The 26,457-nt window shown below is 44.2% G+C and overlaps 1 protein-coding gene across 1 annotated transcript in view; it reads left to right on the forward strand.

Moving 5' to 3' along the window:
• LOC134751445 (twitchin) overlaps positions 1-26,457 on the forward strand; it is a 145,344-nt gene that overhangs the window by 104,904 nt on the left and 13,983 nt on the right. The window contains exons 108-132 of the mRNA XM_063686854.1: positions 50-4,855; positions 5,565-5,732; positions 6,113-6,265; positions 6,564-6,713; positions 7,326-7,520; positions 10,097-10,301; positions 10,840-10,998; positions 11,813-12,017; positions 12,705-12,841; positions 13,080-13,289; positions 13,963-14,166; positions 14,764-14,912; positions 15,393-15,513; positions 16,169-16,366; positions 16,887-17,006; positions 17,280-17,444; positions 18,056-18,226; positions 18,670-18,786; positions 19,308-19,473; positions 20,161-20,321; positions 20,684-20,842; positions 23,424-23,631; positions 24,713-24,899; positions 25,324-25,478; positions 25,863-26,015. Of these exons, the coding sequence (XP_063542924.1) occupies positions 50-4,855; positions 5,565-5,732; positions 6,113-6,265; positions 6,564-6,713; positions 7,326-7,520; positions 10,097-10,301; positions 10,840-10,998; positions 11,813-12,017; positions 12,705-12,841; positions 13,080-13,289; positions 13,963-14,166; positions 14,764-14,912; positions 15,393-15,513; positions 16,169-16,366; positions 16,887-17,006; positions 17,280-17,444; positions 18,056-18,226; positions 18,670-18,786; positions 19,308-19,473; positions 20,161-20,321; positions 20,684-20,842; positions 23,424-23,631; positions 24,713-24,899; positions 25,324-25,478; positions 25,863-26,015 (8,822 nt within the window). The remainder of the gene's footprint in view (positions 1-49; positions 4,856-5,564; positions 5,733-6,112; positions 6,266-6,563; positions 6,714-7,325; positions 7,521-10,096; positions 10,302-10,839; positions 10,999-11,812; positions 12,018-12,704; positions 12,842-13,079; positions 13,290-13,962; positions 14,167-14,763; positions 14,913-15,392; positions 15,514-16,168; positions 16,367-16,886; positions 17,007-17,279; positions 17,445-18,055; positions 18,227-18,669; positions 18,787-19,307; positions 19,474-20,160; positions 20,322-20,683; positions 20,843-23,423; positions 23,632-24,712; positions 24,900-25,323; positions 25,479-25,862; positions 26,016-26,457) is intronic.

Raw genomic sequence — 26,457 nt, forward strand, 5'->3', positions numbered from 1 at the left:
TAGGTTAAGTTGTCTGATTGTCGTCTTATTTTTATTTACTTGTTTCCAGGTCAAGGCCGGCAAGAACTACGAGCTGGATGTGCCCGTCGCCGGCGAACCGACCCCAACCAAGGAATGGTTCCACGGCGACAACATGGTCATCAACACCGACCGCGTCAAGATCGTCAACGACGACCACTCCACCAAGTTCAAGGTCGTCGACGCCAAGCGCGCCGACAGCGGCTCTTACACTCTCAAGGCCAAGAATCACAACGGAACAGACACGGCCACCATCAAAGTCACTGTACTCGATGTACCTACACCACCAGAAGGACCGCTTCGTGCTGATGACATCACCAAGTCTGGTTGCTCGCTAAAATGGCGCCCGCCCAGGGATGATGGCGGCAGTGAGATCACTCACTACGTCGTCGAAAAGATGGACCAGGAGAACATGAGATGGATCCCTGCCGGAGAGGTCTCCTCATGTAACATGCGCATCGACCATCTCATCGAAGGTCACGATTACAACTTCAGGGTACGCGCTGTTAACAAGCAAGGAGAGTCACAGCCGTTGGTCGGCTCCGAGCCTATCACGGCCAAGGACCCTTACGGAACGCCAGACAAACCTGGTACTCCAGTTGTCAAGGACTGGGACAAGGACCATATGGATCTGGAATGGGTGCCGCCAAAGAAGGATGGTGGATCCCCGATTACTGGTTACATTATCGAGGCGAAGAAACGCTACGGACCTTGGGAAGTCGCTGCCACTGTCCCTGGAAACCAGACAACCGCTACTATCCCTAATTTGTCAGAGGGTGAAGAGTATGAATTCAGGGTCATCGCAGTCAACAAGGCTGGCAATGGAGAGCCTAGCGATGCTTCCACACCACAAGTCGCCAAGGCCCGTTTCTGCGCACCGCGCTTCGACAAAATGCTGCTCGCAGACAAGACGGTCAAGGCCGGACAGAGGATACAATACGAGATCCCCATCGAAGCGGCCCCGAAACCGACAGTCGAATGGCAAATCAATGGCAAGGTCGTCCATCCGAACGACCATATCGATATCCAGGTTCTGCACAACAGGGTCATATTAGACATTCCATTCTCTGTCCGCGCTGACGGAGGCGTTTACAAGCTGACCCTCAAGAACGACTTGGGCGTGTGCTCTGCCACCGCTCAGGTCACCGTACTTGACAAACCAGCGAGACCAGAGAAGCCATTGGTCGTCTCTGATGTTACCAAGGACTCATGCTCACTATGCTGGAAGGTACCTCTCGACGATGGTGGATCACCAATCCTGCATTACGTTATTGAGAAGATGGACCTGTCCCGTGGCACTTGGTCCGATGCCGGTATGAGCACATACCTGTCTCACCAAGTCACCAGACTTATCCACATGAAGGAATACTTGTTCAGAGTAAGTGCAGTCAATGCTATTGGACAGTCTGAGCCTTTGGAGCTCGACCGCGCTATCACGGCTAAGAACGAATTCGACGAACCAACTGCTCCTGGTAAACCTGAAGCTACCGACTGGAGCAAGAATCATGTGGACCTACAATGGACCACACCGAAATCCGATGGTGGTTCACCGATCACGGGCTACATTATTCAGAAGAAAGAAAAGGGCAGTCCCTACTGGGTGAACGCTGCTCACGTTCCTTCGAACAAGAACAAAGCCACAGTCCCGGACCTTACTGAGGGACAGGAATACGAATTCAGGGTCATCGCCGTCAACAAGGCCGGACAGTCTGAGCCTTCTGAACCTTCGGACATCATCACAGCCAAGGACAGATTCGTGGCGCCTAAGATCCTCACGCCACTTAAAGAGATCAGAATCAAGGCTGGACTCATCTTCCATCTGGACGTCGACTTCATTGGAGAACCTATTCCTGAAGTCACATGGACTTGCAACAGCAAACCGGTGCTTACCAACGAAAGGACCACTGTCACATCTGTCGGTCACCATACTATTATTCATACGGTTAACTGCAAGCGTTCTGATGCAGGCAAATATCATCTGTCGCTGAAGAACGACTCAGGATCTGACGAGGGAAGCTTCGAGCTCATCGTCCTGGATGTCCCCGGACCGCCGCAAGCGCCTTTCGAGTACGAAGAGATCACGGCTCAGTCCGTTACTCTTTCATGGAAACCACCCAAGGACAACGGTGGCAGCGAGCTGACCGCCTACGTCATTGAGAAACGTGACTTGACTCACGGAGGCGGCTGGGTACCAGCTGTCACCTACATCAACCCCAAACTCAACCATGCTACAGTACCGCGATTGGCTGAAGGCACCAAATACGAGTTTAGAGTATTCGCCGAGAACTTGCAAGGCCGTTCCGAGCCGCTTGTCACCGACAGAGCAGTGGTCGCTAAGAACCAGTACACTGTTCCTGGCAAGCCTGGCAAACCAGAACTTGTGTCTGCGGACAAGGATCACATCAAGGTCAGGTGGACACCACCTATTTCCAACGGAGGATCCAACATCATTGGCTACGACGTCGAGAGGAGAGACAAGGCGACTGGCCGCTGGATCAAATTGAACAAGGATCCAGTCAGGAACAGCGAATACGAAGACGATAGGGTACAGGAAGGCCACCAGTACGAATACAGAGTGTCTGCAGTGAACGCTGCCGGACCGGGCCAGCCGTCCGACCCGTCCAACATGTTCATCGCCAAACCAATGAAGGAGAAGCCCAGACTATATCTGGACCACCTTATTGGACGCAAGATCAAGGTGCGCGCCGGCGAACCTATCAATATAAACATTCCAATCACCGGCGCGCCCACACCGACCATCTCCTGGACCAAGGGTGCCGTCTCTCTGCTGCCCTCGCTTAGACTGTCCACGGAAACCAAGAACGACGAGGCCAAGCTGAACATTGAGAAATCCACAAGGGACGACGCTGGAAAATACACTATCTCGGCGTCCAACGCTCATGGAAAAGACTCGGCCGATATCGAAGTCATTGTTGTTGACAAGCCTGGTATTCCTAAAGGACCTCTCCTTACAACACCGGTCACACACGACACGATTAGTCTACAATGGCAGCCGCCCACCGACGACGGCGGCAGCGAGATTACTGGCTACGTCGTCGAGGTCGCCGAGTATGGCGTCAACGACTGGCGAACGGTCGCCGGCTTCTGCCCGAAATGCTCCTTCGCCGTCAAGAACCTTACCGAAGGCAAGAAATACGTGTTCAGGGTACGCGCTGAGAACCTTTACGGAGTATCAGATCCGTTGGAGTCCAAGCCTACGGTTGCCAAGTCGCCATTCGATCCGCCGGATGCGCCAGAAACGCCCAGGATTACTGGATACAGCGCGAACAGCTGTTCTCTCGAATGGGACCCGCCTGCAAACTGCGGCGGCAAACCCATCACCGGATACTACGTCGAGAAACGCGAGCGCGGCGGCGAATGGATGAAGGTTAATAATTACCCGACACCGAATACTTGCTACACCGTTTCTGACCTCCGCGAGGGCAACCGCTACGAGTTCAGAGTCATTGCCGTTAACGAGGCCGGACCTGGCAAACCTAGCAAGCCAACCGAGCCTATCACAGCACAGACGCAACGACTTAAGCCTAGCGCACCTGAAGCGCCTAAACCAGACCGAGTTACTAAGGACTCGGTTACATTGTCTTGGAGGCCGCCTAAGAGCGATGGAGGCTCGAAGATTAAGGGCTACATCATCCAACAGAAGGGCAAGGGTGACAAAGACTGGAAGGATGTCAATGACGTGCCTATTCCAAGCCTCGTCCACACTGTTCCTAAACTTAAGGAAGGTGAAGAGTATCAGTTCAGGGTTATCGCAGTCAATGACGTCGGTCGCTCTGACCCAAGCAAGCCTACAAGCGACATCACCATCGCCGAACAGCCGAACAAACCTTGCATGGATCTTGGAGGAGTCAGGGACATCACTGTACGTGCTGGAGAGGACTTCTCTATCCACGTGCCTTACACTGGCTTCCCGCAACCGACCGCATCCTGGTTCATGGAAGACAACCTCCTCGATGTTGAGGGAGATTCTAGGATCTTCCAGAAGATCACGCCAGAATCGGCATCGCTTGTCGTCAAGAACGCCAAGAGGTCCGACGGTGGACAATACAGACTGCAACTGCGCAACCCGTCCGGATATGACACGGCTACGATCAACGTGCGTGTCCTCGACAGACCTGGCAAACCAGAGAATCTGCGTGCGGACGAATTCGAAGGAGAAGCTCTCACGTTATACTGGAACCCGCCGAAGGACAACGGTGGCGGCGAGATCACGAACTACGTCGTCGAGAAACGCGAGGCTAGAAGCGCTAACTGGACGAAGGTTTCCGGTTACGTTACCACTCCGTTCTTCCGGGTGAAGAACTTAAATGTCGGCAGAGATTACGAGTTCAGGGTTATGGCTGAGAACCAATACGGACAGTCCGACCCGGCTCAGACCACCGAGCCTATCAAGGCCAGACATCCGTTCGACCCACCAGGCGCGCCTGGAGCACCAAAATCAGTCGAAACCACGGAGTCTTCCATCACGATCACCTGGACCAAGCCTCGTCACGACGGCGGCTCACCCATTACTGGTTATGTCGTAGAGAAGCGACTGATAACCGAAGACAAATGGACTAAAGCCTCGCACGCCCACGTGCCCGACACGACTCTTAAAGTCACTGGTTTGATCGAGAATCAGCAGTATGAGTTCAGGGTAGCGGCGATCAACGCGGCCGGCCAGGGCCCGTACTCGCAGAGCTCGGACGCTATCCGCGCGTGCGCGCCGCCCAACTCGCCGAAGATCACGAGCGACCTCAGCCTCAGGGACATCACCGTTATTGCGGGAGAGGAGATCAAGATCACTGTGCCGTTCACTGGCAACCCGAGGCCGAAGGTGAGTGTGCTTACCGTCTTTTCATATTGCCATTTTAGGAATCTTACTAGAGTTAAACCAAGAATAGTCAGCAGAGATTTTGACAGCACGCACAGTGCCAGTGTTATTTATACGTCATAATTTCATAGAAGTTTGACGTTTAAAATAACACCTGCACTGCATGGCTGTCAAAATTTCTGTAGATTTTTCTTGGTTTGACTCTAGCAAGATATTGAATATTTAATCCTCGAAGCTGTGAGCCCACAAACCCCCATGGCTCCGATATTTTGAACTTTATAAGTGCTAAATATTTATCGAACCTTCTCACAAAATTTCACGACAGTTGATTGAGAACAAAACACAACACACAAAACAACAACGGAGCAAAACAGTAGAACAGACATAACCAAGGCATTTTTGCTCAAAATGAAAACGGAGACCCTCACTTTCACTTGGTCAAATGGTACAATAAAAAAAAGAGAATTTTAATAACAAGATCAAAAACGACTTCCTGCTTTTCCTAAATCCTAAGTATAAAAGTGGACTTCCCAACAAGGCCTGACATTACGATATTCTTGTGTATAATTCAACAAACTAACCTTTTATAAGGCATAAGGGTGTCAGAAATTTTGCAAAATTGAACCATATCACTTTGAAACAGAGTTCAAAATCATGTGAGAAGTATATTCCCTCGGCGTTATAAAGGCTTAACAACTTTCACTTTCCCCAGGTATCATGGTTCGTGAACAACGAGGAAGTGTTCCCCGACAACAGGCTCCGTTTCGTGACGTCTGACATCGACACTGTGTTCTACAACTCGTCGGCCAAGAGGTCCGACACGGGACCGTACACCATTCAGCTGTTGAACAGCGAGGGCTCGGATAGCGCGACTTGCAGGGTAAGTTGACAAACTGAACTTAATGGAAATTTTCGCGATAACTTCAGAAGGGACGTTATTTGAATGCATATAAGTTTTGCGCCTTTGTAATAATTGTGCAGTCTAAACTCAAAGACAGTCTAACAAAAATTCGTGCTTCGAATTTGACCTTTGAAGTGGACACCGTTGTACGGAGCCCTGCGGTAGTTTTCGTTGTCAGAACGTCGATAATTCTCTTCCCACAAAACTTATATAGCCATTTAGTTAACTGTCATATAGCGCCACATTTTTTTGGACCTGTTTTAAAATATGGAACTGAACTGAAAGAAATCTCTATGAGAATATAAACTTGAGCATATTTTTAAGACAATTTTACAATATTTTAACATATCTTTTTCCAGGTGTTGGTTGTAGACCGACCATCGCCACCTGTAGGCCCGCTGGAAGCATCCGACATCACGCCAGACACCTGCACGCTCAGCTGGAAGCCGCCACTGGACGACGGCGGCTGCCCCATCTCCAACTATGTCGTCGAGAAGATGGACAACAACGGAGTAAGTGATCCTCAGTCAAATGGTCTACTAGTAGAACGGAAGGTATTGGTGATAGACCGACAATCGCCACCTGTAGGCCCACTGGAAGCATCCGACATCACGCTAAACTATAAAAGCTATAAAATATAAAAAGAAAATACATCCTATATCCCCATTGTATATTTCCAAAAAAAAAAATAATATTAATTATTTCTATATAAATGAAAAATGGCTACTTTCGATGAACATTTTTGTCCAAAGCTATCCGTTTTCATTGTCTTTGATTATAGTCACACAACTAAAACCCCTTTTCTTTCAGGTATGGCAGAAGATCTCATCGTTCGTGCGCAACTGCCACTACAACGTGATGGGTCTGGAACCGAACCGCAAATACACGTTCCGTGTTCGCGCTGAGAACCAGTATGGAGTTTCTGATCCGCTGACCATGGATGACTCTATTACTGCTAAGGTTTGTTATTTATTTATTTTAAAATGTAATTCAGGCAACAAGGTCCATATTACATATACCTTAAAGACTAACATACATATTAATTGCATAAACTGAAAAACTAAACACTATTTTGGCGATTTCAAAATCATACTGTTCGATCGCTGACATAAGACTCTCTTACATGTTGGATTGAATGTTTATTTATGTAAATATATTGAGCCTTAAATTGTTGCCAAAGACATCCTTAAAAATTTTGAGTTTACTTTATTTATGCAACGATTTAAAAAACCCTTATGTACTAGTTCATACAAAATAAAACGATTTTGTACTGGAAAACGATTTATGGATTTATTTACGCTTGCCATTTGGTAAATAGGCAGGCACGGATATTCGACACATCGTTTTGAAGCTCGATATGTTTGTTAAATTAAAAAAGTAAACTGCACAAAAAACTGTTACCCGACTGCGACTTAGCGGTATAATTCTGAAAGTCGATTTTGTATACAAGGAAAAAGTTACAAGTGCCTAAATAGTTATGAGCGGTAGTGTATAGCAAAAATATATGTAGCACAGTGTAATAAGTTCTTTGTAAAAAAATGCGGGAATGTTTATGTGATATTTGTTCCGCAGTTCCCGTTCACGATTCCCGACCCGCCAGGCGCGCCGCGCGTCATCGACTGGGACGGCACGACGGCCTCGCTCGTGTGGGACCGGCCTCGCTCCGACGGCGGCTCCCGCATCCAGGGCTACAAGCTCGAGTTCAGAGACGTCCGGGACAATGTATGGAACAGCGCCGATTATCTGGTCAAGGACTGCAACTACCAGGTGAGAAGAAACGGTTGTTTTCCTACAGTTCCCCTTCACGATCCCCAACCCACCGGGCGCGCCTCGCGTCATCGAGTGGGTCGGCTCGACGGCCTCGCTCGTGTGGGACCGGCCTCGCTCCGACGGCGGCTCGCGCATCCAGGGCTACAAGCTCGAGTTCAGAGACGTCCGGGACAATGTATGGAACAGCGCCGATTATCTGGTCAAGGACTGCAACTACCAGGTGAGAAGAAACGGTTGTTTTCCTACAGTTCCCCTTCACGATCCCCAACCCACCGGGCGCGCCTCGCGTCATCGAGTGGGTCGGCTCGACGGCCTCGCTCGTGTGGGACCGGCCTCGCTCCGACGGCGGCTCGCGCATCCAGGGCTACAAGCTCGAGTTCAGAGACGTCCGGGACAATGTATGGAACAGCGCCGATTATCTGGTCAAGGACTGCAACTACCAGGTGAGAAGAAACGGTTGTTTTCCTACAGTTCCCCTTCACGATCCCCAACCCACCGGGCGCGCCTCGCGTCATCGAGTGGGTCGGCTCGACGGCCTCGCTCGTGTGGGACCGGCCTCGCTCCGACGGCGGCTCGCGCATCCAGGGCTACAAGCTCGAGTTCAGAGACGTCCGGGACAATGTATGGAACAGCGCCGATTATCTGGTCAAGGACTGCAACTACCAGGTGAGAAGAAACGGTTGTTTTCCTACAGTTCCCCTTCACGATCCCCAACCCACCGGGCGCGCCTCGCGTCATCGAGTGGGTCGGCTCGACGGCCTCGCTCGTGTGGGACCGGCCTCGCTCCGACGGCGGCTCCCGCATCCAGGGCTACAAGCTCGAGTTCAGAGACGTCCGGGACAATGTATGGAACAGCGCCGATTATCTGGTCAAGGACTGCAACTACCAGGTGAGAAGAAACGGTTGTTTTCCTACAGTTCCCCTTCACGATCCCCAACCCACCGGGCGCGCCTCGCGTCATCGAGTGGGTCGGCTCGACGGCCTCGCTCGTGTGGGACCGGCCTCGCTCCGACGGCGGCTCGCGCATCCAGGGCTACAAGCTCGAGTTCAGAGACGTCCGGGACAATGTATGGAACAGCGCCGATTATCTGGTCAAGGACTGCAACTACCAGGTGAGAAGAAACGGTTGTTTTCCTACAGTTCCCCTTCACGATCCCCAACCCACCGGGCGCGCCTCGCGTCATCGAGTGGGTCGGCTCGACGGCCTCGCTCGTGTGGGACCGGCCTCGCTCCGACGGCGGCTCGCGCATCCAGGGCTACAAGCTCGAGTTCAGAGACGTCCGGGACAATGTATGGAACAGCGCCGATTATCTGGTCAAGGACTGCAACTACCAGGTGAGAAGAAACGGTTGTTTTCCTACAGTTCCCCTTCACGATCCCCAACCCACCGGGCGCGCCTCGCGTCATCGAGTGGGTCGGCTCGACGGCCTCGCTCGTGTGGGACCGGCCTCGCTCCGACGGCGGCTCCCGCATCCAGGGCTACAAGCTCGAGTTCAGAGACGTCCGGGACAATGTATGGAACAGCGCCGATTATCTGGTCAAGGACTGCAACTACCAGGTGAGAAGAAACGGTTGTTTTCCTACAGTTCCCCTTCACGATCCCCAACCCACCGGGCGCGCCTCGCGTCATCGAGTGGGTCGGCTCGACGGCCTCGCTCGTGTGGGACCGGCCTCGCTCCGACGGCGGCTCCCGCATCCAGGGCTACAAGCTCGAGTTCAGAGACGTCCGGGACAATGTATGGAACAGCGCCGATTATCTGGTCAAGGACTGCAACTACCAGGTGAGAAGAAACGGTTGTTTTCCTACAGTTCCCCTTCACGATCCCCAACCCACCGGGCGCGCCTCGCGTCATCGAGTGGGACGGCTCGACGGCCTCGCTCGTGTGGGACCGGCCTCGCTCCGACGGCGGCTCCCGCATCCAGGGCTACAAGCTCGAGTTCAGAGACGTCCGGGACAATGTATGGAACAGCGCCGATTATCTGGTCAAGGACTGCAACTACCAGGTGAGAAGAAACTGTTGTTTTCCTACAGGTCACATTTACGATCCACGACCCACCAGGCGCGTATCTTGTCAAATACTGCAATTACCAGATGAAAGAAAATATATTGCTTATATTTTCAGAGATCTTTATACAGTATATACACATTTACGAAAAGAAAAGTTTCAAGTCACAAATTAGAATTTTTGACATGTATAGGTATTGTTGCATTTAAAAAATACTTGGCGAATAATATCTATATTATGGAAAAAATTTAACCTACCGTAAAATGTGCCCCAATTCATATAAAATAGAACCCATACCCATGTTTCCGATCTAAATATTGAAGTTTGAAGCAACTCGAAAATAACGAAGATGCGCTCTTAAAACAAATAAATATTTTGAGGGAATAAGTGACCGAATTCGTTACTTTTGTCGTCGTAAATTTTCTGATGAATTAATTTGGGACATATATTTATTCATTACGTTTATCATTTAAGCTAATACTGGAACGTAACCATATGTAATGTTATATCAGTATTCTACATCTACAAAAGCCCAACAAATGTAACTAAAATTGAATCATCTATCAGGCATACAACCTCGAAGCCGGATGCGAGTACGAGTTCCGCGTCCGCGCGAAGAATGCCGCCGGGTTCAGCAAGTACTCGGCCAGCTCGCAACGCTTCAAGGTCAAGCCCAGCTGCGGACCCCCCGGACCGCCGAGAGCCCCTCGTGTTGTACGCGTGGGCAAGAACTATGTGGATCTCAGCTGGGACCCGCCGGCGAACGATGGAGGTGACTTTTGAGAATTTTGGTATTGGCGCAGTCAGTAGGATCACTTCAATTTAAATTATTTATTTACAAAGCTTTAAAACAACGCTCAAGCTCACAACGCGAAAAAGTCTGGTCCTCACTGTTAGAACCTCCATGGACTTTTTTAGGTTCGAGTGAGCACGAACTGTTTGTATCTCGAATGTGACTTTATGGGACACACTAGAAATCTTTAGATTAGACCTGTCCTAGTATTCTACCAACAACATCAGTCGGCGCAGTCAATGGAATCACCGAAAATCATTCTGTTTCTATTATTATAAACTGACCAGCGATAAACCAGTCTCGCCTGACGGAAATATACTAAGTCTTAAGTTGAGACTGATTAGTTTAGCAATATCATAAAATATCTGACTTCAAGTCAAGGTTAAATAAAATAAACGCCTAACGAGTAACAAAAAAACATGGCAACGAAACAATATACGGTACTGATTTTATTACCATAATATAGTAATAAACTACCGTCTATTTGACTCGTTGTTAATTTTTTTGATATCTCCAGGATCCCGCATCACGGGCTACATCATCGAGCGCCGCGACGTGGGTGACAGCGTTTGGGTGAAATGCAACGACTACAATGTCGCCGATACCACGTTCACTGCGATGAAGCTTATCGAGAAGGCCGATTACGAGTTCAGGGTTATTGCCGTTAACAGTGCCGGTAAGCAAGATACACAATATTTAGTATGTTTGTCTATAAAATCGCGAATCGTAGCTTGTATCATGAGTGTAGAAATTCATCTAAATATATGTGACTATCGACCCGCTCGGGATACACAAAACCTTTACAAATTATACACTAAAACCTTCCTCAAGAATTACTCTATTGATAGGTGAAAACCGCATCAAAATCCGTTTCGTAGTTTTAAAGATCTAAGCATACATAGGGGCAGACAGACAGCGGAAAGCTACTTTGTTTTATACTATGTAATGATTATAAGATTAACAATATTAAGTCCTGCTTATTTATTTAGTCGAATTACATGTTTTACAAAATAAGATATTTTACTAAGTCTAAATCCTATTTATAAGAGTAAAGTACTTCTGTTGTGTATAGATGACACATATGACACACAAGCCTAATAGGAACAATAAAAGCATGTCAGAATTCAAATTATCAATTTTCATATTGAGGGAAAAATTTTAGGCGGAGACTTTTTAGTATAACGTTCGAAAGTTATATTATATCCAATCTGGAATTTCTAAAGCAGGGGTTATTTGAAACTAGAAGTTAAATTAGATTTCAAGCAGGTATTTTAAATCATTCATAAGAATCTGATATATCGTTTCAACATTTCTATAATTAAATATAAAAAAAAAATCAAACAACTACTACTTACTTTACTTTTTTACTTGTTGTAAATATTTTCATTATGGAAACTGTAAGTCTAGCTTTAAGAAAATTTTCCAGTGTTATGTATAACTATAAAAGACTGTTTGTTTCTTAAATAAATAAAATAAAATAATTTTCCCAGGAAAATCCGAGCCGTCATCATGCACAACTCCAGTCCGCACTGGCGAAGAGATCGGAGGCACGAAGCCCGAATGGGTGAAGATGATGCCGCCGCACATGTGCGCGCCGCTCGGCAGGCCGTTCACTATTGAATGCGTCGCCACTGGCAACCCCATACCTACTGGCAGATGGCTTAGGAATGGCAGAGAAGTCGTGCTAGGAACCAGGTAACATATATATCTATTTGTAGTTAAAAAATCTCTATTTAAACAGTTTTCAGACGTGGAGATCTGAGTATTCTAGTCGAATAGAATGTGTTGGGACTTGTGTTTAAGCAACTGATATTTGAAATTCGATAGCGTGTTGTAGAACGTATGAGTAAAAGAATCTTAGACGCACTAGCGCCATCTGCTGGTTGTGTTATAATATATTATTATTATTATTCAGTAGGCAGGCAGGCAGCTGTGACAACTGATATAGCCTGTATCCAGTTGCCATTGACAGTTATCATTAGATGGTAGATGTAGAGGTATGCTTGTCTAACTTGTTTTTAAATTGATTTACATTTTGAGCAGTAACCACATCTTCGGGGAGCTTGTTCCAAGCCCTTACTACTCGGTTGCTCAAAAAGTGTTTGTATGGGTTACTGTGGGACCTATGCCTTTCTAACTTTAAGTGATGACTTTAAGTGAGACGGGTGTTGTTGTTGCGCTTGAACATCCCTTGGAAATCCTTGAGGTCATAGTGCCCAGACAGTATTTTTTAGGTTTCTATTAAGTTTCCACGTTCTCTGCGGTGTTTATTTGACCACTTTGGACGTGACTTTTTGATGCTGACTGTACAATGAATATGTTTTGTTTATTAAACACTTCGTTTGCCGTATGACCACAGCTTACCCTTTTATTTGATTGCAGATTCATCGCAGAGTCCCGCGAGGGCGTGCTCAAACTGAACATCACCGAGGCCGCCGACGCGGACGAGGGTGATTACACGTGCGAGGCCGTCAACAACATCGGCTTCATCTACTGCATCGGTCACCTTAAGATCGGAAGTGAGTATAAAAGGGCTAAACAGGCAGTTAAGAAGTGTTTCTTGGTTTCTTGTATGCAGATGTGTCCACGGGGCTTTGTTGCAAAAAATATAGAGACATCTCTTTGTTTGATGTGATGATTTTTTTGTCTTTGTGAAGCTTGTGCACTGTAAATGATATGATTGCGACATTGAAATGTAAAGAACGATTAAGATTCTCACTTTTAAAAGAATAAAATCTGATGATCTTCTCCCGTCAGATCCTCCGCGCATCACCCGCATGCCGGGCGACTTGCACCTCCCCGAGCACGACAACACCAAGATCAAGATCCTGTACACCGGCGACCAGCCCGCCGACGTCACGCTCACCAAAGATGGCCGCGCCGTCAAGGAGTCCCCGCATCTCAAGTTCACCGTGTTCGATGACTACATCCTCATCTTTATCAAGGATATCAGCAAGGATGATATGGGTAAGTTACTTGTATAATTATTCATGTAAAGCAGTTGCGTTGGTAGGGTCGCCATGTGACGTAAAAATAAAAACAATTATTATTAATTATACGAACGGGTCTAATTTCGTGTAGTTTTGTGGTGTTTACTTAGATCTCCGTTGACATTTTGCTGGGACGCCAGTCTTTCCGTGATTACAGCTGGTGCAGCTCAGCTGAAACTGCGGAATTTAAGGTAAAAACAATTAAATTAAATCGCGGTAGACCCGTTCGTATAATTAAATATGTGTTCAAAACGCGAGAGTTTAAAAAGTGTTAAAAACAACTTTCACTGATGTAAGGATTTATTCTTATACATAACATCGACGTTACGATATAATGTAAGGACACTATAACGGATAGATATATTTTAACCCAACTTCAGTACAATTCTTTTCGAGAGTCGCTTACGACCGCTATACTTTATTATACTTCAGAAAAATTAGGATTTTTTTTCTTTTGATAATATTTTATGACTGAGTTTAAAGACCCTTCCTGTCTTAATATCCTCCGAAAAATCAAAAGAATATCCTGTATAAGCGCAGCGTTGGTGAAATTCTCCTTTAACAGAAAATACTATCCTTACCGAGTTATTTTCTCTTCATACAGGTTTTTTATAATGAAAATTACATAAATCCTTTATTTTCGTCCCCAGGCACATACAAAATCACCATCAAGAACAACTCCGGCGAGACCTCAGACACGTTCTCTGTCACCGTCACCGGCCTGCCCGGACCGCCACAGGACCTCGTACCGAGCGACGTTACCAAGCATTCGTGCACTCTCACTTGGAGGCCGCCGAGCTACGATGGCGGCATGCCTGTTACGCACTACGTCGTCGAGCGTAACGATACCTCTGGTAAGTTGTAGATTAGAATCAATAGCGAAATATTTGTCACTGGTACAAGTCTACCCGGACCGCCACAAGATTTCGTACCAAGCGACGTTACACGCATAACGCATGATACCTCTGGTAAATATCATACAAACTAATCACTAGCGAGATATAAAGTGTAGTTTTTCTCAAGTTTACCAAACTAGACCTAACCATCTTAGATCGTTAAGATTTTAGCGTAATAATCTTAAAAAATAGGCTCCTATACAATAAGAAAGCATTCATAAGCAAATTGCTAAAATCTCCCAGTAAACAAGTAAGTATAAGTAAGTAAAGTAAGGTAAGTAAGTATAAGTAGGTAAGTAAGTGTATGTAAGTATGTAAGTACTGCGGAATGGAGTATCGAGACAAACCATTCTGGTTTAACGATGCTTTTTATCAAATATCATGTAAAGTTTGTGATTTATCTCTAATAAAAAAAAAGTGAACTAACGTGACCCCATCATATTCTGAGGTCATTTTCTTTCTACTATCCCCTCTATCTATATTTGTGGCAACCCAACTATGAAGCTGCCTCATATCCTTTATAATTTGCATTCTAACCCTACAAATTTTGTGCAGGAACCGCCTGGATCACAATCGCGTCCTCAGTCCGAGACACGCGTTTCACCGTCCAGGGTCTCACGGAGGGCCAGGAGTACAACTTCAGGGTCCACGCCGCCAACGAAAACGGACAAGGACCCGCCTGCGATGCCGCCAACCCGATTAGGGTTAGTAGATTTTCCGCGATGATAATCTGATATTTAGAAATTACTTTTTTTTAAAGTCTTTGTTATATGGCGCGATTCGCTGTGCATTTTGAGGTCACAAATCAGTGCGAGCGTTTGTATCATATCAATAACCTTTACCTATTTTTAGATACCGCACCTATAGAGGGTACTACTTATATTACACCGTAGGACGATTTATTTACAATTACGATCTTTAATTTAATACCCATTTTATATAATATTTCATTAAAAACACTTATAATACAATAAAAACTAATTACAGTTGAATGAAAGTATATTTCAGTTTTTAAAACTTCATAATTTTCCAATTGTATACATAATTTATTTACGATATTACGTACTCGATAGAACACGATATCCTCAACTACACAGTACGTGCATCTTTTTATCACGTATTGTAGAATTTAAGAAAATATTTTTATTTTAAAATTCATTATAAATATAATTTTTATTGAACAGGCTAAGGCACCGTTCGACCCGCCGTCTGCTCCCGGCATTCCGAAGATCAAGGAGGTGGGAGGTGACTTCGTACACCTTGAATGGGAGAAACCCGAGAGCGACGGAGGCGCTAGGATCCAAGGTAAGCAGTTCTGTTCAGAGTGGCTGAAAGGACTGTCTTCTAGATAACTTTGAACTCAGAATTTATTTATAAACTTAGTGATTTCAGCATGGAAGTTTATACCTATTTACCGATGCAAGAGGATTCAAAATCTCGCAGGAAACACTTTAAAACCTCCTCCGAAATCCTATGGACGAATACGAGAACGACTGCCATCTGACTTTCCAAGACAGAGGGAAAACCTTATGGAATTACTCATTTCTAGCCGATGTTTTCCATCACCGAAGCAGCATAACGCGCTGCACATTCAATGTCGGATATTCCATATTTTATTTTCGTTTTCTTGGGTTCCGTACCTAAAGGGTAAAAACGGGACCCTATTACTAAGACTCCCCTGTCCGTCTGTCTGTCACCAAGCTGTATCTCAGGAACCGTGATAGCTAGACAGTTGAAATTTTCACCGATGATGTATTTCTGTTGCCGCTATAACAACAAATACTAAAAACAGAATAAAATGAATATTTTAGTGGGGCTCCCACACAACAAACGTGTTTTTTTTGCGTAATGTGCCAACCCTTCGTGCGCGAGTCCGACTCGCACTTGGCCGGTTTAGAGTTGAAGAAAGCTATAAGCTATATGTGAATGAACTCCAAAGACAATTTCCTATCTTTCCCAGGTTACTGGATCGACAAACGCGAGGTCGGCACGTCGACCTGGCAGCGCGTGAACCCGACGCTCTGCCTGCCCAACCAGTACAACTGCTCCAACCTGATCGAGGGTCGCCAGTACGAGTTCAGGGTCACCGCTGTCAACGAGGCCGGGCCCAGCCCGCCGTCCACGGCCAGCCAGGAGGTCAAGGTCGTGGACCCGAGAGGTGAGTCTGCCCAACCAGTACAACTGCTCCAACCTGATCGAGGGTCGCCAGTACGAGTTCAGGGTCACCGCTGTCAACGAGGCCGGGCCCAGCCCGCCGTCCACGGCCAGCCAGGAGGTCAAGGTCGTGGACCCGAGAGGTGAGTCTGCCCAACCAGTACAACTGCTCCAACCTGATCGAGGGTCGCCAGTACGAGTTCAGGGTCACCGCTGTCAACGAGGCCGGGCCCAGCCCGCCGTCCACAGCCAGCCAGGAGGTCAAGGTCGTGGACCCGAGAGGTGAGCTGTAGAATCAGTTGTTACATAGGTCTATCATTGGACGTAAGATTCAGAAAAGATTGGATGGTACCAGGCCACGTAATAAACCACCTATGAGATGGACGAATCAAGTTAACGTCGCAGTGGATGGCTTGGTACACGAATGTGCCAGGAAGGCACCTCAACGGAGATGAATGGCGGCGTGTTGTGAAACTTGTTTTTCCGATTTTGTTGAACATATTCAAATGCATTTTCTTTTTCAGCTGCCACTCCGCCGGAGATCGTGAAGCCTCTGAAGAACGCCAACTGCATCCAGTACCACAACGCGAAATTCACTTGCACCATCACTGGCTTCCCCAAACCTACCATCAGTTGGTACAAGGGTGAGTACTTTCAATTATTAATTGGCTTTATTCGTTATAAAAGAAATAGATATATCAAATAACATAGTTTTGCTAACTTCTTATTTTGATTCGGTGACCGCAATATGTGAATGACTCACTCCAATGGCACCCTAAATTTACGGATTGTACCAACTAAAATTGTCTCCATGCTCAATCAACTTACAGTATCTAAACTTCACTCTATCATCCATTTGGTCTGAAGGTTATAATAATATGAATTCGTTACTAATGACATCTGTTTTATTATTCCAGGCGCCCGTGAGATAACCAACGGTCCTCGCCACCGCATCTGGAGCGAGGGCGATAACCACTTCCTAACGGTTGTGGACGTCTTTGGAGAGGATGCGGACTCATACGTGTGCCGCGCTGTTAACAGAGCCGGCGCTAAGAGCACGAAGGCTGAGCTGCTTATTATGAGTGAGTATTCCTTCTACAGATCTTGAGTTTTTGCAGCCCGTAAGGCATTGGTTTCCAGGCTGACGTGTTTTGTACTTTTTTTACAGCAGGTATTGATGTTTGCCATAGTGCAAGTTACTTGCATATAGTGCAAGTGACTTGCATATAGTGCAAGTGACTTGCATTTAGTGCCAGTTATTTTCATATAGTGCAAGTGACTTGCATATATAGTGCCAGTTACTTTCGTATAGTGCAAGTGACTTGCATACAGTGCTAGTGACTTGCTTTTAAGTTGGGGGACTAACACGGGTTATGTGAATCGTATAAATAATATAAAAAGTGCGCGGATCCAGTTACTCACTTATATAGCACATAGCCACCCGCGGAAGTAAGCCGCGCGATCTTACGCAACTGGAGCAAGTAAAGGCACGAGCAATATGCTTTAGTTACTTGCCCTTGTAGAAAATTACGCGAGTAATGCATCAGGATTTAGCCAGCAGCTACAAAAAAATATGTGCAAGTTTTGCCGTGTGCAAGTCCCGCCAGCTCAACGCTAGTAAATTCACGTCTTAAAACCATCAATTTCATAATAGAATACATAAATTCAGAAATTATATTTCTTCTAATTTCAGCCGCACCTAAACTGAACGTGCCACCTCGCTTCCGCGACACTGCCTACTTCGACAAGGGTGAAAACGTGGTGATCAAGATTCCGTTCACCGGCCACCCTGTGCCCAAGATCACGTGGGTGCGCGAAGGAGAGACCATTGAGTCTGGACACCATTACCATGTGGAGAGGAAAGGTGAGGAACTATTAAAAATCGATGGATTTGAAAATCTGTTGTAATGAAAGTGTGGCAAAAATATTGGGCGCCACTGTAAAAGGCACTACGACGATAATAAAAACGCCCTAAAAATCCTATGCCGAAAATCTTCTATGCTTATTTCATTACGACCCACCTACTGAATGAATTTGTTTTAGTTGATTAATTTTCGCATGTTACCGTTCATCTTTGATATACCTACTCGTTGTTGCTCATGTCTTTCTTTTTCGGTGGAACTCGTTAGCGTGCACATTTATCCCCTGACTAGGCACGACTAAAGATCAACTGTACATTGTACAATGTGTACAATTTAAGTGCTTCAATTTTGGAACGCATAATATAACATATCTTGAGTTATAATATCATTGTAGTAAAATGTAATCTTGTTGCAGTAGAATTTACTCCTTTGTTCTCTGTTTCAGAACGTCACGCGATCTTGACGATACGCGACGCAAGCAAGATGGACTCTGGACCATACAGAATCACAGCCGAGAACGAACTTGGATCAGACTCGGCTATCATCAACATTGAGATTAGTGGTAAGTAACTTTTACCTATTTCAAATGAAAAGTATTCTTACTTATGTCAAAAAGTAGGTATTTTTTGTAAAACTATTGTAACCCGAGAATATAAGTGTACTTTCTTATCTTGATATATTATATTGACTCTAAATTTGCATCATTAATAATTAAACATGCACTAAAATCGTTACTCACGCTATTTTTTAGGGTTCCGTACCCAATGGGTAAAAACGGGACCCTTACTAAGACTCCGCTGTCCGTCTGTCCGTCTGTCTGTCACCACTTCACCAGGCTAGCTATATCTCATCAACCGTGATAGCTAGACAGTTGAAATTTTCACAGATGATGTATTTCTGTTGCCGCTATAACAACCAATACTAAAAAGTGCGGAACCATCGGTGGGCGAGTCTGACTCTCACTTGGCTTGTTTTTTTTTTATTATGGACCGGCCAGTACCTGGCATTTACGCATCCTTGACGTAGATTTTTATGTTATTTGTTGCTTCCGTGTTTTTACACCCAAAAATTCTTTTCCCTCAGACCGGCCCGACCCGCCGCGCTTCCCAGCCTGCGACAACATCGGCGTGGACTCCCTGGCGCTCAGCTGGAAGGCACCAGTCTGGGACGGAGGCTCCGACATCACCAACTACCTGGTCGAGAAACGAGAGCACCCCATGTCCAGCTGGATACGCGTCGGCAATACCAGGTGAGAATTCTGACTGTCAATTCATATATATACTTTTTTTTTTTTAGGAAACAAACAGTCACATACAGATAAGTTTAAACTTGCAGATATACAATAAGACCTATAGTTCCATTAATTATAACATACTGATATTGATAACAAGTAGAAACAGGGCTTGTTAGGGAGATACACAGAAGTAACAATTGGATACACAACTAATAAAGTACCTAAGTATCAAACATGCTTACAAACATACATACGTTACATAAGACTATAGAACAATTACATTTTTTTTTTTTTAATTAATAATTAATAATCATAGCTATATTACATTTTACACCCACCTAATCGAATGTAGCCCATATATATCTCATCACCGCTCGAGGTCTCTAGGTGGTGAAACAAAGCTAAAAACGGTTAGACCTCTTCAATTGAGTGAATTTCAAATAGGAAGTCGTTATTGTTAAACAAACAAGTGTCAAAATGGAGACCCTTATAGTTTGAGTGCAATGTTTAACGTTATTGGGGATAAATATAGAAGGATAAATAACTTAACTTGCTTTCATAATATTCATTTACCACTCAAGGTGGTCTCCTATTTGTAAGATGACTTAGTACTGTAGTTGGTTTTACATTTGTAAAGTTATAAGAAGTGAACCTTATTGCCACTTGTTATGTCTCACTGTTCTTTCACTTATATTGACTCAGGTTCACAACGATGGCGATAACCGGCCTCGTCCCGGGCAAGCAGTACGAGTTCCGAGTGTACGCCGAGAACATCTACGGCCGCTCCGAGCCCAGCGAGCCCACGGGCCTGGTGCAGACCAAGGCTGTCATCAAGAAGGAGTTCAAGAAGAAGGAATACCCTGGTGAGACTGATTTATTGCATCTTCCTACTAAAGTAGTACGTGTGCGAATATTTCTACTAAAGTTTTAGCTGTAGGTTATATCTGGGGTTTACAGTACATAGAACATCATCTTCCCGAGGCAAGCGAGGCCATTCACAACAATTAAAGAAGAATGAATCCTAGAGAGGCTTCAAATTTGCTAGTTTAAATGACTTAAGAAAACGACCGCCATGGTATATTTTGTGAATTCTTTAAAACCACTACACTTTTACAATGTGGTGCCGTGACCAGGATACATACTTAATTTTAACGTGATCAATAAATTTCCAGTTTCTGTCATTTGTGTATACAACAATATTTTCTAAACCTCGCCCTTTTTTCAGTGGACGAAACCGGCAAGCGCATCCGCTCGAACGCCGACCACGGTCCTGTCAAGGATTACGACAGCTACGTGTTCGACATTTACAGCAAATACGTGCCGCAGCCCGTCGACATCAGCACGTGCTCCGTGTACGACAAATACGATATTCTCGAGGAGATTGGTGAGTGCTATGCTACACTATACTTGGAAGGTTTAACGATTTCGTTCTTTTTTAATTGACTATACAGTGTGATGTCTAATGTTCACGAAAGTTAAGGAGGAGGAGACTGAGAATTTTTGATTTTACTATTTGGATACCTACCAGTGTGCACAGCACTATTGTTTATATTTTACACACTTTTAGAATACTAAAGGTGTGAAAATTAAACGCTCACTTGTCCTCGAATTATCGTGAACAGAAGAGACAATTTTATAAAAAAAATAGTAGGGTAGGTACAGATTCAGTAGGTAATAAATGTTTGTCAAATTTTAATTTACTTGACTGAAAAATAAGTACCTTAACCAGCTAAGCATACTCGTATTCGTAGACATTAGAACAAAAAATAAGTTCAATAATCTTTGCAATAGTTTGAACTATTTTTACGTATTATACGGAAGAATGGAATGAAGATATAATGGAATGCGCCATGCGCTTCTTGCATTGAAGTAACATATACTCGTAATTAGTAAAGTAAATTATTAGCTTATAACTTTTAACTTATATGCGAGCTGCCTAAAAATCTTAGTGTTTGATCGATTAGGTACAAACATTAAATTATATATTATTATATGAATGCGATAGAATAAAAGAGGAATGGTAGAACTAAACATAAATTCTGAATTAGCATGAACATAAACACTAGAATACACTAAACCACACTCACGAACTTGCCTGCGAATAGTAACAAGTAGAACTAACAAGTAGTTAAATTTGAGTCTTACAGCTATGACTATAGAGTTGAATTTCGCAGGTGACTTCGTGAAGTGCGCGTCCAAACGGAAGGCGAGAGGTGTGTGAATAGGTCGATGTAGTGTTGCTCTGTCTACGTCTCTCTCGCACGCACTCTCTTGTATTATTTATTTATATTTAGCTCTAAATAGCATGGTCAAAACATTTTTTGTAGAATGGGATTTGCTGATATTCCATTTTTGATTTTCAGCTGCTCAAAATGATAATTATATAATGCATTTAAATACGTATTTATGTAAAATTATACATTATTTTATTAATTTTAAATTTTCAGTAGATAAAAAACATATGCACGTAGTATCGCTTAATATATATAATAAATTCTTTTATATTATGTAATGCGCATCTCTGTAGTGTTTTTAATGATTGGCAAGCTATAACTAGAAATACATAAAAAAATATTTCATTTATAGAATACAAAGTGGTAAAATCTTATTCATCATGTCATGACTGAAAATAAGGCGATATCTATAAAAAATATTAAATTTTACCAATTGCATAATTTTGAAATAATTTACAGTATAGTTTAGAGTAGTGTCGGTTGAATCATAAGATCTGACATGGAGTTTGTACTGAATAATCTGCCTAATTTTCTATAAACTTAAAGCGTCAGAGCTCTTGTGTGAATATATTATGTTATTTTAGTCAAAATTCTAAAATTTAACGCTCTACACTCTACATTTTATAGTACTAACGTCACTAAAATAACTGACCATTAGTAGACTTTATCTTATTTTGAATAAAGTTTACGAATGGTGAGTTAATTTTAACGTTTTAATTGGCACACAAGTTCATACACAAAACTGACCCCAAACACAACATGGCACACATTGCATGAGGTTACACCACTGTTGTAGGCTTAAATGTGACGTTTTCAATCAAAAGGTACCACATTGTCGCTTACCATAAGGACGAAAATTGCTCTTATCTTTATACGAAAAACCTGTCAGAGCGTCCGTTCCGTCCGTCATGCACAGCTGACAGTTAACTATTGGTAGACCTTATCTAGTTGCAATAAGGTTTACAAATACTCTGTTAACTTGCGCACAGACACATTAGCGTCACTATCACTAACACAAAGCACACAGTTCCATAAAGCTCTAGTTTCCTAGGAAAGCGGTGCCGTCATATAGCGGCCGTAATACAGCGGTGAATGACGTCACTAGAACGTTGTCTATGTAAACAAAATGGCGCGGTTTCCTAGAGGGCGGTGATTGACACCGTAACGTCAAAAAGCGGTGCCGCCATTTGCATGACGGCCGTCTTGACGGTGTCGATAGTTTCGTGAACGTTTTATTTGATAGCGGTGAAGCCATTTATACTAAAATCTCAAATGCACCTGTACCACGAGATTTGAATAAATATGATCTTCCGCACTACGATTATTTTCCTCTTCTGATACAAGTTCTGTTCATCCTCCAAGTTAATTATTATTGCTAAATCAAGGTCGTCCATATTCTTTCCTGGATACGTTTCGTTTGACGTTGGTGGCTGACGGTGTGTTATGACGCCGTGGAACTTTCCACATGTCGTCACCGTAAAGACAGCCGTCTTTTTGCGTCCGCTATTTGACGGCCGCTATGTGGCGGCACCGCTTTCCTAGGAAACCAAAGCTTAATACAATGTTGTAGGCACGGGTGCGTTCGGCGTCGTGCACCGCTGACAATTAACCGACTATTGGTAGTTTTTATCTAGTTGCAATAAGATTTACGATTGGTCGGTTAATCGGCACATCAGTGAATTTTGAACCCATCAAAGCACACAGTTGCATGAGGTTATGCCACTGTTGTAGGCACAGGTGCCTTCGGCGTCGTGCACCGCTGCCGCGAGCGCTCCACCGGCAACTACTTCGCGGCCAAGTTCATTCCGTGCACCGGGGCGATGGAGAAGGAACTCATTAAGAAAGAGATAGATATCATGAACCAGCTACATCATAGGAAGCTGATCAATCTGCATGATGCGTTTGAAGATGACGATGAGATGGTCTTAATCTTTGAGTTGTAAGTACTGCAAAAACTTCTACTTGACTAAAAGCATATTTGTATTTCATTTTTAGGGTTACCCTATTACTAAGACTGTCCGTCTGTCTGTCACCTGTGTACAGATGGAGGTTTCTATCCTGGCAGGGTCGTCATGCACGGATGGATGTTTCTAACAAATAAAATAGAATATTGATAACATGTGTTTATTAAGCAAACACAACTTACAGACTAACTCGATACATTAATGATACAGCGCTTATATAATAAGTGCATAAGTATTAGCTCTACACATACACCACACCAGGCTATATCTCATGAACCGTGATAGCTACACAGTTTAAATTTTCACAGATAATCTATTTATGTTGCCGTTATATAGTTGTAGGGAATAATGCGCAAAACTCTGCATAGAGGGCGTCACTAGCACAATCACAGGGCCTGCCGCGAAACACGAACATCGAAAGTTCGGTTTCTGCCTCTCTATCGGTCGATAGAGAGGCAGATAACGACATTTCGATTTTCGCGTTTCGCGGTAGGCCACCTGTAAACAAACCGCCTTGATGCATCAATGTCATAGTGAAAACTTAACCAAAAAACTGTTTAAGGCATAGTATGTATAAGATACTCTATGGTTTAGGATGTGCACTAGTGATGCACTCTGGTGGCAGAACATAGCAGTAATATTCCCTATTGCACTTAGTTTCGTAGTGCATTTAAGTTGTTTTTTTTATTAATTTTACGATATAAATGTGGAAAAATATAGTATTACGCCTTTATTTTCATTAGCAAAATATTTTTAACGACCGGTCTGGCCTAGTGGGTAGTGACCCTAAGCTGCCTGTGAAGCCGATGATCCTGGGTTCGAATCCCGGTAAGGGCATTTATTTGTGTGATGAGCACAGATATTTGTTCCTGAGTCATGGGTGTTTTCTATGTATTTAAATATTTATATATTATATATATCGTTGTCTTAGTACCCATAACACAAGCCTCCTTGGGCTTACCGTGGGACTTAGTCAATCTGTTTAAGAATGTCCTATAATATTTACTTATTTATTACTTATTTATAAAGCAATCACTAAAATGAACCCTGTTTCAGCTTGTCCGGAGGCGAGCTATTCGAACGCATCACCGAACCTGGCTACAACATGTCCGAGGCCGAAGCCGCGCATTACATGAGACAGATCTGCGAGGGAGTGAGACACATGCACGAACAGAACATCATCCATCTCGACCTAAAACCGGAAAATGTTATGTGCCAGACGAGGACAGGAACAGACGTTAAGGTGAGAAATGAAAAAATAAAAAGTTTAAAACCCTAACTGCTGACAAAATATGATATTTCTCTTGCTCTCCCAGTGTTTCTACAAATACATCTAACGATACTTTATATGGTATAATTCGTCAAAATGTGCTAAATACAGAGGACAAGACTTACTTGTAGGTATATTATACACACGAACACGCTAAAAAATACCTTGGTTTGGTTAAAATTAAACTAGAAAACATTTCAGTCCTTACACCTTGTTACGCATATGACTAGTCCCTGAATCTACTAGCCGTAAGCTAGTGGTAAGGGTGGTATTCCATCTGTCCAATATCTTTGTCGAATGTCTTTCTGTTGAAATTTCAGATGGAAACGACCTTATTGCACTTCTGTGATGGAAAGCCACATTTAAACAAATATGTAATGTTGTTTTCTTCCTATAGATCATTGACTTCGGTCTAGCCACAAAATTAGATCCGAACGAAGTGGTCAAGATCTCAACGGGCACCGCCGAGTTCGCGGCGCCCGAAATCGTCGAGAGGGAGCCGGTCGGCTTCTACACAGACATGTGGGCCGTTGGTGTACTTTCATACGTGCTGTAAGTATTTAACAATGGTTTCTACTTTAAATTCCTTCTTTTTATGTCTGTCACAACAGCTTAATAGATTAAAGTCACTAAGACCTTGCTCACAAAAACAGTTGGCTTACATTTTGGATTACTTTAACTACTCGCGAAGCGTCTGGTTGACGTAACTGGTGACCGAAGAGCTGGCGGCTTCCTCGCACAACGTATCAGCATTGCGATACAGCGAGGAAATGCCGCCAGCATCCTTGGTACAATGCCTCAAAAGGGCCAAGTTTAGATTTAAGCTTAATATGGTGCCATGACCAGAATACTAAACGTTATCTTCTCTCTTTTTTTTTAAATGTTGTTCTTTAAGCTGTATCCAATAAAGAGTATTATATCTATAAATCTTTTCAGACTCTCCGGCCTATCGCCGTTCGCCGGCAACAACGATATCGACACGCTGAAGAACGTGAAGGCGTGCGATTGGGAGTTCGACGAGGAAGCGTTCCAACATGTTTCGGATGACGCTAAGGACTTCATCAGACGACTGCTAGTTAAGAATAAGGAGTAAGTACATATTTGCTGAGATGTTTCATATGCGTAATCTTCCCTGTACTCTGGTTACCCCTTTGAGCAGCAAGTAACATTTTAGAGTTGACGAAATTTTAACTTTATATCAATTAAGTTTCAAATAGAAAATCCCGCTGCGGGAGTGTCCTCCAGCCACTCAGAGGCATTTTACAAGACCTTCTAGAGTCCGCCTAAACTAATTCTGCGCAGATTCTGCAGCGCCGCTTCGCCGATTGGCTTTCTCGTGGAACTGCCACAATAAACGTTCTATTTCCATGGAAATTGTACCGTGACAATACACACTCTGTCGCTTGAACGGTCAAGCAGGACATACCATTCAATAAGCATTATTTATTTTACGTTTTATTCTTTTAATTTATGATCTTAGTCTAAGTAAAATGTAGGTACCTAATTTTGTTAACGTAACATAAAAATGCAA

Source organism: Cydia strobilella, chromosome 22 (assembly GCF_947568885.1).
Source record: "Cydia strobilella chromosome 22, ilCydStro3.1, whole genome shotgun sequence".
Taxonomy (NCBI): domain Eukaryota; kingdom Metazoa; phylum Arthropoda; class Insecta; order Lepidoptera; family Tortricidae; genus Cydia; species Cydia strobilella.